This window comes from Equus asinus, chromosome 6 (assembly GCF_041296235.1).
Source record: "Equus asinus isolate D_3611 breed Donkey chromosome 6, EquAss-T2T_v2, whole genome shotgun sequence".
Classification (NCBI taxonomy): domain Eukaryota; kingdom Metazoa; phylum Chordata; class Mammalia; order Perissodactyla; family Equidae; genus Equus; species Equus asinus.
Window position 1 is genome coordinate 43,248,665 of NC_091795.1, and position 14,762 is coordinate 43,263,426.

General features: G+C 44.8%; 1 protein-coding gene across 2 annotated transcripts in view; it reads left to right on the plus strand.

Annotated features, from left to right (window-relative positions):
• Positions 1-14,762, plus strand: part of TGFA (transforming growth factor alpha) — a 108,950-nt gene that overhangs the window by 72,909 nt on the left and 21,279 nt on the right. Inside the window, exon 3 of one of the 2 annotated variants that reach the window (XM_014836690.3) lies at positions 14,439-14,556. In XM_014836690.3, the coding sequence (XP_014692176.1) occupies positions 14,439-14,556 (118 nt within the window). Of the gene's footprint in view, positions 1-14,435; positions 14,557-14,762 lie in introns of both variants that reach the window. The other variant, XM_014836689.3, reaches the window with a different exon arrangement.

Sequence of the window (14,762 nt, forward strand, 5' to 3'; positions counted from 1 at the left end):
AACAAAATCACCTAATGACGCATTTCTCAGATCGTTTCTCTGTCATTGAGCAATATGACTGTACAAGAAACTCGGAAGAATTTCTGCCAGTGAATGTGAGGATGGGACCCATCCTGCCCCAGTGAAGCCACCGTCTCTCCAGAAGATGAAGGGATTGTCATTAGTAGAATTACACCAACAGCCCAACCTTGGAAGGCCAGGATATGGGGGTGATGGTGGGCCATGAGGCAATGGGCTGAGGAGGTCCATCTGGATCCTATCAACACCTCAGGAAAGGACACCAGTCAGGGCCACAGTGAGTGATGAACTTGGCCAGCTCTTATCCTGGCTTGGCATGGGTGCCTGGCAAATGAGGGAAGAAAAAAAACAACCTTCTGGCCCAAAGATAAAACCCTCTGCTGTACTTGTTCTGTCTCCTGCTTCTACCAAACAAATTCCTCAGATATTTAAAGCCAGTATATTTAAACTTTCCCTTTTCTATCTTTATCTGGGCCCAAAATATTGGACAGAGCCACACAGTCTCTGATGGAACCTACTTTAACTCCCCATCATACTCTACAAACTAGATCTTTGTCTGTAAAGATGATGATGCAAGAAATTACTGGCCACATGAAAAGATTCATTATACAAGAAGAATGTTCTTGAGGAATTTCAATGACTGTCTCTACTTCTAAGAAATGAGAGAGGATGGGTAATCTCTAATTTGTGTTTTCTAGACTGAAGCTGACATTGCATCTATGAAACCACAGCAGGGAACTATAAGTAAAACACAGCTGCAAGGAGACGAAAAAATATGGCAACCAATTGTGAATTCACAATGGACCAATGAGCAACAGACTGGATATTACAGTAAATCAAATCAGTGGAATTAACAACAACAACAAAAGAATACCTGGGAAATATCTCCCAAAACTCAAAAGGATACAAAGATAAAATCAATGAGGGAAAAAAATGATGAGAATAAAGAAGTCTGGGAAACAGAACTAAATGATCCAATATTGAGATAACAATAATTCCAAAAGAAAAAAATAAAGCAAACTAAGGTCGGCATAATCATCAAAGAAATAATTAAAGAGAGCTTTCTTAAGCTGAAAAAGACTTGTCTTTAAGACTGAAGGCATTAACTTTCCTTGTAACTTGACAAGTTTTCATGACAAACAAAAGTCTCATGAGCATCCAGGTGAAAATCAAAACAGATTACTAAAGGAATATGGTAAAGCCGCCTTCAGCCTTCTCATCCACTACAAGCCAGAAGTCAGTGACAGGAGAACTAGGGGTCTGCAGATTGTGACCCAAGTTGTCATTCATATGCAAAGCCGTGAACGTGGATGAGAGCACAGAAAGATATTCTCAGACACATAATACTTCATTATTTAGGCACACCCCTCACGTGTCCTTCCTGGGAAAAATGTTCCAAGATCCTCTTCAGCTAGATAACAGCCGTATCAAGATAAAAAGTCCCCAAGTGGAGAAGAGGTGGTATAGGAAACCCAGTGATGATGTGTGTCCAAGTAACTGCTGTCAATTTAGTTATACTAATACAGGTGTCAAAATTAATTATTTTTATATGTAACTTCTATTTTAATGAGGATATGAAATCAGATTATAGTAACTGGTAACTTGAAACAAGAGGAAGGAGGAAGTAAGAGTGTGCTCAATTTCATATCTAATGGAACATCTGATTTCATTCTTAAAATGGATAATTAGAGAAAATAAGTTAAATTTTTTAAAAATTTAAAGATTACCATCAACAGATTAAAAAGAGAGTACATATATTCAAATTAGTACAAAGGAAAAGAGATCAAAAAAGCACAGTCCCTTAGGCAAAGGACAAAAAAATGAAAACTACTAGAAATGATAAGCATTTGCAAAATGTTCTAGAGTAAAAGTTGTTTTATATGGAATGCAGTAGTAATACTAAAAGATGGATAAAAAGCCCCAATGATAATGAGATATTATCAAGATATTCTGGGTCGGGTGGTCATGTGTGTAGTTGTTTTTTCCACTGGTATTAAGATTTTACAGCTGGTGAGACTCAAGATATGGCCATTTCGAGAAATTGTAGGGTCCTCACCTTCTGCTTCAGGAAGACTAGAGTTATAGTAGTCACGATGCTATCCAGCCTTGGTGATTTCCCAGTAACTTCACATCAGCCGTGTCATTTCCATCAAAACTGCTGGGCCCGGCTTGCTGTCGATTGTGGCAGCGCTTTGTATTTTGCTCTCAGACTTAGACTTGAAGCAGCCTTTGCTCCATAATATACGTTGCTCAGTTACAAATGCTGATCTCATAAGCAATTAGAGCGAGGACTGGTCACTCCTGGCCCCTAAAAGCCAATTAGCATCCCTGCAGACGTTTGTGGAGTTGACTCGGCCCCTCTGGGCCGGAAAATGGACAGAGCATACCTTAAGCTGTGGAGCAAGGGTTTCAAAGTGGAGGCTTCCAATCAGGGCCAGATCAGCTTCAGATTCTAAGTGTAAGACATGTTGGTGTTTGGGGGAGGTTCCCAGAAGGGACGATGGGAGAATGGGAGAAAAGCAAATTATTTATTATGAGGATTTCTCCCTCATCAGAAGGTCTAATCAACCTCTAAAAGCTGTTCAGACTTCAGGCTTGCATTAGAATAACACTCCTGCTGTAGCAGATAAACCCCAAATGCTATTGATTTCTTGCTCATGTCAAAGTCTGTGCAGGTGTTACTGGCCTTGCAGTCTTTTTTCCAAGTGGTTATTCAAGGATCCAGGCTCTTTCCGTCTTGTGGCTCCTCCCTCCTCCATGCCCTTGGAAGAGTTCTCTGCATTTAGCCAGCAGCTAGGGAAAGAAAAAGGGAGATGTCAGTGGGGAGGTTTTTATGGACCAAACCTGGGAGTGGTGCATATCCCTTCTGCTCACATCCATTGGCCATAACCTGGTCACAGGGTCACACTTACCTGCAAGGCAGGCTGGGAAGTGTAGTCTGTATGCCCAGGAGGGAAAGGAACGGGGGTTTAAAGGAACCTTCTTCTCATTCCCTGCCTACTTCGTAGAGTGGTTTCCCTGCTGTCCTCTTTAAATTAAAAAAGAAAATGACATGAGTGTAGTGATTGGAAATGGAGTGGATCACAGAGGCCTGTTCTTTCTGGGTTGTGTTGTTATTTATAGTGGGAGGGAGTGAGGTTTCTGTGCCTAGAGGCTACGCCTGAGGTCAGCTCTACTGAACATCTTCCATCTGAGCATCCCGTCATCTCTAAATATTTGTGTCTCGCTCCTCCTTATCCACTTTTAATGATAAAACACATGATAGTAGCATGATTTTTCTTATGCAGATTCAAATCTAGGTTCCTAAAGGCCAGTCTTCTATAAAACTATAGTTCTATCTGTGAATAAAACAATAAAAAATAAAAGTTGTTTAAACTATACTTATGTTTATAATAGTACTGGGTTTTAATTTTAGATCATGTGTCTTTTCAAACTCTAAAATGTTCATTTGATAAAATTTGGAAAATTATGAAAGAGAAAATGATCACCCATAACCCCACTATTCTCTTAACATCTCATCGTCTTTCCTCAGGAATATAATCTTGATTGAAGGGCTTTCATCTAAGGGCAACCAAAAATCATCAATATAAAACTCAGATGGGAAAAGAAGGGTTACGTTTTTAGGATGGGACAAAGTTCCAGCCGCCAATTCATATCAATGTTTTTAAGACTGTTGGGCTTTGCCTTAAATTTGCCTCTGGATACCTCTTTTTCCTCATTTAAAATGAGGAGTATCCTTCATCCACCCAAAATGCATCCGCAGACTATAAATGAAAAAGTTCTGAGGGTGTAGAATGTTCTAGAAAACAATTGTCCCAGTAGTGCTTACATGTACTGAGTGTGGAGTGTTTGAAGAATTATGGTTCAAAGACTCAACAAGAGGAAGCATTTTTTCCTAAGGGTAAATTGAGGGTTTCCTGCCACCCACTTTACCTAACAATTTTGATATTAATAAAGAGGAGAACAGAGACACATACAGACTGCAAAGCCAGGTAGCCCTGGGCTCCAACGGGGCTGTTCCTCCAACAAAGCCGAAACAGAATTCCCCGTCCAGCAGGACTGGGCTCTCATTCCCAGAGCCGTTCCTGTTCTGGCGCAAAGCTGGCTGATGAAAGCCAAACATAGATATCCTTATTTACTTTGTAAATGGAAATTTGAAGTGAAGTATTTTCAAAATGCTGGTTGACACCCAAGAGGATCTAATTAAAATAAGGGGCTTTCTGGTTTAAAGATATGAAAGAAAGAAGTGAGCTGTCTCTTTGAAATCAAATTATTAAATAGTAAAAGAGAGAGAGGAGGTTTGGCTTTCAGTCTTCAAAGCAAAATCATGACCTACAATTTTCTTAATTGGGTTTTTCTTAAAATTACTAAGGCCAAGGTAGGGATAGAAGGATTGACCGGGGGCCTGGAGAAGGGATTTCTGAGAAGGCAGAGGATCTCAGTGGGGAGGGAATGACCTGTTTCTGGTGCGTTTCCTTTCTATTTCCATCTTATTTTAATCTAGAATGGATCTAGAATGCTGTTTGGGGGCTACTTGGGGCTTGTCGCACATGCTTCTCCCTTCCTCATGCCTTTTTGGGGAAGAGGTAGTGCTGCCTCGGAACTGGGTACAGGTAAGAGGCCACAGTGAAATCTGTGTGCGCAGGCTCTGGTTTTAGCCCACATGTCACATGATTTCACTGAGATTTTATTTTAGATCCTAAAGCCTCTTTGCTAATTAAAGCCATTTTGCCTGGGGAGTTTTAGCTTATTTAATTTTAAAATAGCCCTGAGAATTTCATGGTAATTCCTAATTTGTTTACTCTTCAAATGAAAAAGTTGTCTTAGCCGTGGAAAGTGCCCATAAGGATTTCTTAACCCTCAACTCATTCTCTCACGCACACCCGCGCTCTCTCTCTCTCCCTCCCTCCGTCCCTCCCTCTGTCTCTGTCTCCCTCTCCCTCTCTTTCTCCCCCCCCACACACACCCTCACCCTCACGAGTAACAATGTGGTATATTAGAAAGAGCGAGAGTTTTAGAGGTAACCAACCATGAGTTCTGGCTTGGGCTCTGCCATTTACTAATTTAGCAACACTGAATAATCTTAACCTCCCTGCGCTTCACTTTCCTCATCTATGAGACTGTGATAGTACTGGCTGCCTCACAGGATTTTTGTGAGGAGTAAATGGAATTCTCTGTATAAAATGCTGGGCATAGTGCATGCAGTTAGTAGACAATTTATTAATAGTAGGTACTATTAATAACAGCAGTCATCATCATCATCATCATAGTCCATCCTCAGGAAATCCACAGTGGGATCAAAAACTCTAAGCCCAGGTGCTTTGGATGGGATATGAACCTAGCAAAGTATTTCTGTGTTCGTGTTAACTGATTCTCTTCTCCCTGCTGGAATAGAAAAGGGTACCAAAAGTGATGCAAATTCTGCCTTTGCCTTCGAAATAAGCACAAGCAGGATGAACCCCATTGGGGTCAAATACCACCAGTGACTTTCTCTTGAATGTGTATCTGTTTTCCTCTCTCTCTCTCTCTCCCTCCCTCCCTCCCTCCCTCCCTCCCTCTCTCCCTCTCTCCCTCTCTCTCTCACACACACACATCCACACATCCACACCCACATGTGCTGTGTAATTAGTAACCCATATCTTTGTAGAAAAGTGAAAAATACATTGTCTGCTTCTTTAAGTTTTGTTCCATCACATCTGATGCCCCTTGGGTTTTTACCCAAAAAGAGTAATGACCAGAAGGAGCGAAATGAACTGAGATCTTCCCTTAGGTTCCCCCAGCATCTTGTTTAAAGCTTCAAAAGCAATTCGAGAGTCCATTTCAGCCCTGCTCTGAGCCAGAAGTTCCCGGTCTCTCGGATGTGAGCACCCTGTAGCCAGAGGTAGGGCCTCTGGGGGGGCGTTCTTTGTGGGGCAGCTCAGTACCATCCTGTGAACCGGCCCCCACCCTACCTCCAGCTCCTCCTCAATTAACCATCGGCCGTGGATGTATAGAAATCTCTTTTGCATCTATTTATACTTTTCAGCCACTGCTCCTTGTGGAAATAATAAGTTCCATATGTATAGTTCCCCATTCCTCCCCCAAATAAAGTAATACTTCCTCTTGTCTTTCCTAAAAGTGCCCCCTTTCTGATTACTAGAAACTGCTCAACAAGTGAAGTGTTCCCCTTCCCCACTGCCACATGATTGACACATTTTGGTTATGTGCCCTCACAGCATTTGCCCTTCTGGACTTGAATAGTGTCCTAATTTTCCACAGCTCTTTATTCTCTTAAAATCAGAGAGAACTGAGATAAAATTCCAATTCTAGTGCTTTCTAGCTACATGTCCATTGGCAAGGCTATCGAAGCTTTAGTTTCATTTTCTTATTTGAAAAATAGAGATTAGTAATGCTTACCCCACAGAGTGGTTTGAGGTTTATTAAGATAGTACAGCATCCGTGCCCTTAAGTGGGGATAGGGGATAGGTGGGGTCTAAAGCGAGTTTAAGATCTGGGAAAGGTGGAGGTCAAAAAGGGTCACAATTAGCCCGTGTTGGAAAAGACTGCTGAAGACTTAGTAAATCTGTGTTCAGGGATCGTGTTAAGGAAAAATATGTATCTTTTAAGTATAAGAGTTACTCTTAGGAAACTGAGAATCTTGGGGTGGTGGATGGTGGTGATAAAAATTGCTCTACCCTCCCGCTCACCTCATCAAGTAGAACGGCAGGAGGAATCAAAGCACCCAAAGCACCGCTTAAACTCACTTTCTTCTTTTATTGCTTAACTAAAATGAACGCCCTCCTCTCTTAAGTGACGGTACTGTGAAGCTAAATTCAGCTTTCAAATTGTTTTATATCTGTTATTTTTTAAGTATTCAGTGTTCTTGGGTTTAATAGTGAATGAGATGCGTGATTATACTTACCACACATAACGACCCCAAAACTGCAAAATCAAGTTCCCCTCGTTGGTCAGTAGCCCTTGAGAATAAGATGAATTTCCTACTCCTGATATAAATGTAACTGGGATCACTTTTCTATACTCTAATGACTTCCACTGCTTGTTTGAAAACTTCCCCCTTCCACCCACTCACACAGCCTCAGGAAATGCCCTCTGCGAGTATCTTCCTTGATGGGGCATTCCTCTGTGTGGTAAATGTCAGTAGCATTGCCACACATGATACTGACAATGCTCTTCCTCTCTGGGATCATTTAGAAAACTTCTAGGAACTCTTATTCTCGCTCACCAAATGCCCAAGGGACCAGGGCCCCTGCTCAGCAGTCTCTCTCTGGAGAGGTACCCGTGTACTGTGTTATCATTTTCTCTAAGCCCTGCCTCAGCATTTCCGCCTCAGCTGGGTGTGAGCCTCTGGACCAGCCTTTCCTTCACATGCTGGCTAATTTTTCAGATTCATGCATTGCCCCATGTGAGCGTGGAGTTCCATCCCTGTAAAATGGGCCCGCTGGTGGCCTGAAGTGAGCCTCGACCATCCCAGAACTGAGCCCAGAAGTGCTGTGACTCTAGCCTGGCCCCACCTGAGAGTGTCAGAGTGCAGACCTCAGATGTATACTCTCCCCTGGCTTCACTGGGGGCTGCTTGCTGACTCCCATCTTCCTTAAATTAATCTCCTGCCTTTTCTCCTAGACATTCCGGAAGCATTAGTTGGCTTTGCCATTGTAGTGTCTGGAGAGAAAATATTTAGTCCCAGGTCAAAAGCTTTGGCTGAAAGTTCCTACTAAAAAGCTAGGCCTCGTTATTAAATGGTCAGAAAGTTAGCCATGGTATTTGTGGAAGTAATGAAATGGCTATAAATGATGTAAGCTTTGCAACAGGCAAACGTGTTTGCAACGTCTGACATCTGGAGAAGAAAGTGAGGAGCCACGGCCTCAGCCAGCTCCCACCGACCAGCCCAGCGGAAAATCCAATTAGGGCTGCTTTTAAAGGCGGGAGTTTGTACTTGGTGGTGTGGACGCCGCTCCCTGGGGAGTAGGGCTGTCGGAAGGAGCTGTCCAGGTGACTGCCTCCCGGGCCCTTCTGAACTGGAGGGACCCCTCCTGTGAATTGAATCTGTGGTTTCCGTGCCCCTTGATTGCTATTCCAGACCCTCTTCCTGTGAGTGGAGCTGGGCTCCAGGCCCTATTAGTGGGTCTGTGGTCTCTGGGCAAAGCTTTCACAGCTTCCCCGGAGAACAGCGGTGTCTGCAAGATGTGCGTTTGGTTAACATGTTGAAGAGGCCTCTCATAAATTTCACAGCAGCAGGAACTGAGCGGCTTTGAAACTCCAGCTGCGCATGGGCTCGGGATGAAGTCTGTTCTGAAAACTGGGACAGTTGATTTTCCAATCAGCCTGGGTGCCTGCAGGAGGAGTGCGGGGTCCACAGCCCTGGGGAGCCAGGCAGCCCTCTCCTCTCCCCCCATGGACCTCCCGAGGGCCTGCTTTGGAGTGTCCTTGTCAGCCTTCACTGTCTTTCTTTTCTAAGTGGGTTTCTTTTTCCATTTTAATTCTCTAGGCCTTTCCTTCCTTCATTTGATAGTTCTTGAGTTTTCAGAAAGAAGAGAAAGAAAAAATAAAGAGGGGGAGAAGGAGAGACAGTGGAGAATAGTAGAAAAAGAATAGGGAGAGAGAGAGAAAAGTGGGGACGGAAAGAGAGACTGAGACAGAGGCTAGAAAACTCATTCTCTGGGAAGATGCTGGGAATTTGGGGGTTCCTTGTAAAGCTCATTTTTGTAGAATCACTAGAAGCAGTTTTACCCCCCAACGAGAAGCTGGTGCTGTCAGCTACTGGGCAAACCCTCCACCTGTGGTGACCACCTGCCCTGCTGGATTCATGAGATGACGTAAGGATAGCACTTGGCACATGGCATGCACTCCGAAAGGAGTAACCCCTCCTCGCCCCTCCCCAACCTGCCCCAGAGTCTCTTTCCTCTTGACCCTTGGTTAAGCTTCTGGGATCAATAGGAACATGAGTAGGAATGGTCCTGTCTGTCTGGACTGACCATACTGTGGTATTGGGGATTTTCTTTGCTGATTCCAGTGGTTTCTGAGGCAAACACCTTAAGAAACCCCAAAACAAGAACAGTTACTGCCCCTCTCATTGTGGCATGCTTTGGACTTTGCACAGGGCTTTTAGGTGCCTTAGCCCACAAGGCTGCACGGGTCCTCTAGGCGCAAACGACCCAATGCCTCCCCTCATTCTACGGCTGGCTCACCCTGAGGTTGCACAGGCAGAGCAGAGGGCCAGAATGTGGCTCACCCTTGGGACTGTCATTGGTCCCCTTCTCCCTGTCCATTTCTCAAGTGCAAACCACATTCCCCATCACTCACCTTACACACATTGACCTTCTTAGGGTTAGGGGCCAGGACTGTACCCTGTGCAGAGTCTTGAACTAAATGATGGCTTTTAAGATGGGTTATTATGTCAGGGGGGAAAACACATGAACAGAATAGAAACAATCAGCTTACATAAGCCTGTGTGTGTGATGTGCAGTGTGTAGTTAAGTAGTTCTAAGTGGTGGATTAAAGATGGGTTTTATTCTCTAAGATTTTTTTTGTACATTGGCATTTTCAAAAGGTTTCTATAGTGCTGTATCATCTTTTGTCATTAGGAAAAAGGTTTTTAAAAATAAACTGTCTTCTGGCGATCATGATCATTGACTCACACTGAGCTCCCTTGGTCCCCTGAGTGCCTTGGGTTGAGTCACACAGGTGGGATTGTGGAGGGCCAGGAGCCCGAGTGCTCAGCGTCAGGCTCCCGGTTCTCACCCTGGTCTCTGACTCTGACTGCAGAGAGCAAAGCCAGCGCTCATTACTGCTGTCATGTGACCATAGCATTGAGTTTCCTCATTGCCTGGGCTCTTTGGTTCTTACTGAGCCGTGGGAAGTGAAGGACAGAGACAGTTAACATGGGTGGTGCTTCCGCATTGTCTTTGGGAGGTCAGAGGGTGCTGTCCACCATAACACATGAAGTGCCCGTCGAAAGCACCGCAGGAGGAGAGAAGTTGCTCCCTGACCACAGACTCGGGCAAAGCTGAACCTGTCCTGCGTGTGCAGAAAGGGTGCGTTTCTATCCAATGAACTGTGTGCATCTTTGCTTGGACAGCTAGGAGGCACAGAGCTAGCTTTGCCACTAAGCTTCACAGGTGCACGTGACTCTGATGCGTGTCTGCCTATGTTAACCGCATACCTGACTTCTTTGCTCCTTTTGACCTCTACCCTTACTTGCCTTTGTCCTTATCTCCTTCCCTTTCTCACTGCCTGTCTCTGTCTCTGTCTCTCTCTTTCTCCCTCTCTCTCCCCTCCTTCCCCTTCTCTGCCTGCCTCTCTCCATCTCTCTATCTCTGTCTCTCCCTCTGTGTGTGTCTCTCTGTCTCCCTCCCTCCTTCTTTCCCTTCCTGTCTATGTGTGTGTGTCTCCTCTGTCTCCCTCCCCCTTCCTCTCTTTCTCTCTCTCTCACACACACACACACACACACACACACGCACCCCTTTCTCATTTGCATCCTCCTTTTATGGTACTTATTTTTATAAAGCCTCCTCACGTCATTTATCAGAAGTGGCAAAATATCCATAAATACAGGTCACATGAGACCATGGCTTCAAGTCTGGGCCTCACCCCTCATTTTGGAGAATAGTGTTCCCAAAAGACAGATCCAGAGTCTTTCTTTGAGTCTTTTTCTATTGACCGGACACTTCGCCTCAGAGAACCTCAGCGGATTTCAGGCCTCGGTGTCACAGGAGCTGGAAGAGCTAGAAGGATCGGCTCCAAAAGGATCCCTTCAGGGCCCCGTCATTTCACGTTTCTGAGAGGCCTTTTGTCTCTCGCCTTTGTTTCCTGTCCCCAGACCTCAGTGTGCATCAGAATCACCTGCAGGCAAACGGTGCTGTACGTCAATTCTACCCCACTAAACCTGACTTTTAAAAAATCACCTGGAGAGCTTGTCACACAGATTCCTGGGCCCCACCCCAAAGATCCTAATTCACTGGGTCTGGGGTGGGGCCCATGACCTCGGCTTTCCAGCAAGCTCCCAGGGCTGTGAAGCTGCTGGTCCACAGACCACACTTTGAGGAGCCTGGCTCCGTGCCCTGATGAGGGACTCCCTCCAGCCCCTAGTGGTTGTCTAAATGGCCTTTTGTGGAGCTTATCAAAAGCCTTTTTCAATGTCTAAATCAAATTAGATCCACTAGTCTCCGCCCCTTCAGCTCTCCATATTCACTCCTTGACTACTTTAGTGAGCATGGAGAAGCCAGTTATGTGAACCGCGGCAGACCCTTGCAGTCTCAACTTAACTCCCCAGTGTCCACTGTCAGTGAGTGACCAAGCCGTTCACCAACCAGTCACGTCTGGGACTCGCAGGTAACTGCAATCAGCCAAGACGCTTGGACGCCACGTCCTGGAGGCTGCTGCTGGACAGGGACGTGCTGCAGCCAGGAGCAAGGCTGCCTGGCAGCCCTGAGTCAACATCTGCTGGCTTTGGGTGTCTCTGCTCATCTTCACCTGTGAAAATAACTATAATTAGGGGCTGAAGGGGACACCTGGACTTTCGGTCCACACACTACCCTGAATTTATGGAGGCAAGGGGAGATTATGTACCATAGTGGTGGTATCACATGTGAGGATTTGTTAGCGTCTTGGGATGGTCAGGAATGGTGATAGAAGAGCTAACAGCTGAGCGGTTTGTTCCAGACAGTTTGTTGAGTACAGTACTTAACAAGCTTTGCCTCAGAGCCAGCCGTGGAGCAAGTGGACTCGCCATCTTATGCAGAAGGAGGAAGGCTAGGACATCTCAAGGACTTCATCCAGGTGGCAGAGGCAGGATTCAAACCCAAGTCTCTGCATCCAGAGCCTGTGCTCGTAACCATCAACCGCTCTCTCGCCTTCCACAGCAAGGATTCTGTTGTATTTTTAGCCTCTGCTTTTTCCACTGGAATTATGAGATTTCCAAAATTAGGATACTTTTAGAAGCAATTCATGAATAGAGAGCAGGCAGGGTGAGTTTAATATTTAGTGGTGGTCTAAAACTCCATAATATGAAATAGTCTGCCTTTTCTCAAAGAGCAAGAGCTCCAAGAACATATTTTTTCCCAAAAAAATAAGTGGGAAAAACCCACTCCCCAAACACCCAAAACACAACATAAGAGGACCTTTTGAAAGCAGCAATGGAAACTGTATACATCATGCCATCTTGGGAAAGGCTCAAGTGTCATTTGGACGAAACAACATGATTGGAATCTAATAAAAGAAATCCAGCTGGTGCCTTTTGTTCTGGTCAGGTGGTGTGTTCCTCCTGCAGTGCTCCTGCCTGACTATTTTTATTCCTGTGTGAGAGCCAAGGAAGGAAAACCCTGAGGTGCTTGGTGACACCTGAGCTCTTGAGACTTAGAGTGTGAGGAGGACGCATCCCTGCCCCCGACTCTGCTGCCTTCCCCTCCCTGTCATGGCTTTCCCAGTATGGCCTGTGCTGCTCCCAGATGGACTTCTGTGCCCTAAGTCATCTTCCTGGCATGATCACGCCTCAGCCCACCACCCCAGAGAAACCCTGCTACCATTTTCATGTATATCCTTCCCAGACTTCTTCACTTCTACATTTCTGTTTAAGCAATACAGGAGAGGAAAAAAATTCCTCTACCCTCTAGGCCCTTCTGGCTGTGGTATGAATTAAATTGACATAAGACAGAATAACAGGAGAAAATCAAACAAAGCTTTATGACATGATTACACGGGAGAAACCCAGGAAAACTGGGTAACTAACTCTCTAAAATGGCTGAGGTCACCTTAAATATCATCTTCAGTGAAAGACAAAGGAGGATGTTGGGGGTGGGGGGAGTCAGTTACGGGAGATTACTGAAAAAGCACAGTAAACCAGGTAAGGTTATTGTGCAGATTTAAGTCCTTGCCTTCTGCATTGATAAGAGTTTCTGGAGATAAGGTCATCCTCCTCTTCCTGGTACAGAGAGGGAGATATCTTTACAAATGGCGATTTCCCTTACAAATGTAAATGCCTCTTACAAAGGGTAACTTCTACTTGATTTTCAGAGCTTCTTCCATGTCTGCAGTTCTTTAAAAGTAACCAGCCTAAAATAATCCTCGTGCCAAAGAGACACATTTTGAGGTGGCCAATTCTGATCCCCCACAGTAGAATCATGCTTTACAGACCATATTGGAAACGCACCTGTTTCACTTACAGTAATAACATGGCATTGAACATCTTCTTGCAGCATTAACTGTCCTTCCTCAGCATCAGTTTAATGGTTATACACTCATGTGTCACTTAATGACGGGGATACATTCTGACAAACATGTCATTAGGCGATTTTGTCACTGTGTGAACATCACAGAGTATATTGAAGGGGAACAAAACTTGCCACCCAAAAATCTCTCTTTAACATGAGGATTATTTTAGACTGATTATTTTTAAGAAGCAAAAGACTCAGAAAGCTTTCCCTGTTACCTCCCCCTTAACCGCCTAAAATAATTCAGATAGAAAAACCTGTCTCAGGAAGCGAGCTTTCACCTTAGCGTAATACAAAGTAGGTAGTAGACAGGGAGGAACCTAGAAAAGCCTGTTTGTTGGGCTCCCCTCTGTGTTCTTCTGTTTCTGTGTGGCCAAACACTTATTTTCCAACCATTTTCTCCTTTTCACCTACCTGTGAATTGCCTTCTTCCCTTCGAAGTCCCTGACTCTCCCTACCCCTAACATCTTCTTTCGTCTTTAGCTGAGGATGGTATTGAAGGTGAGGGCTTCAGCCGTTTTGGCAAGTTATTCAGTTTTCTGGACTTCTCCCATGTATACACGTTATTAAACTTTTGTTTGTTTTTCTTCTGTTAATCTGTCTCAGGTCAATTTATTTCTTAGACCAGCCAAAAGAACCTGGGAAATGGAGGAAAATTTCTTCCTCCCCTACGGTACTTACACAAACCCAGATGGTATATAGTCTACTACACACCTAGGCTATGTGGTACTAATCTTATGGGACCACTATCATATATGCAGTCTGCTCTTGCCTGAAATGTTACGTGGCACATGCCTGTATAGTACTCTTTTGTACCTTTCTTCTGGCTTCTTATCTTTAAAACAGATTTTTATGAAGGCTGTCTTAAAAATGCAATCACTGTCACTTTGCAAAAGTAAAATTAGGTCACTCTTGGGTAATAGGCTTTAAATAGTAAAACTGCTCTGGTATCTCTGAATTACAGTGAATCTTTTGGAGAGGTTGTTTTGTTTCCTACAAAGGTAAGTAAAGAAATAAAGCCCTGTTGGGAACCACACAATGCAGGAGTCTCTGGTTCTGGATTTAGAAAGTGAGTGAAAGCTGAGGAGGGGATGCCGGTGGGAAATCCCAGCCATCAGGGCTCAACCCTCCTTGACTGGTGGGGTAGGGGCCAGGGAGCATGTCTCGTGATTCCAAATTTGGATCTGAGCCAAATATCTTTTCTCTCCCAAGCAGACCCACCGGTGGCCGCAGCTGTGGTGTCCCATTTTAATGACTGCCCGGATTCCCACAGTCAGTTCTGCTTCCATGGAACCTGCAGGTTTTTGGTGCAGGAGGACAAGCCAGCATGTGTGTAAGTGTCCCCTGGTGTCCCGGAATTCTGGAGCTGGGGGGTGGCCTAGCAACCAATTAAAAGAACATTTATCTCCACCAGGCGAGCCAGAGGCCCGTGAGACCCCACCCCTGGAGCTAGGCTTGTTGGAGGATCAGAACAGCGGGCTGAGGAACACCTCCAAACCCAGCTGGTTAAAAATCCAAGCTCCTGAGCCCCATCCCAGA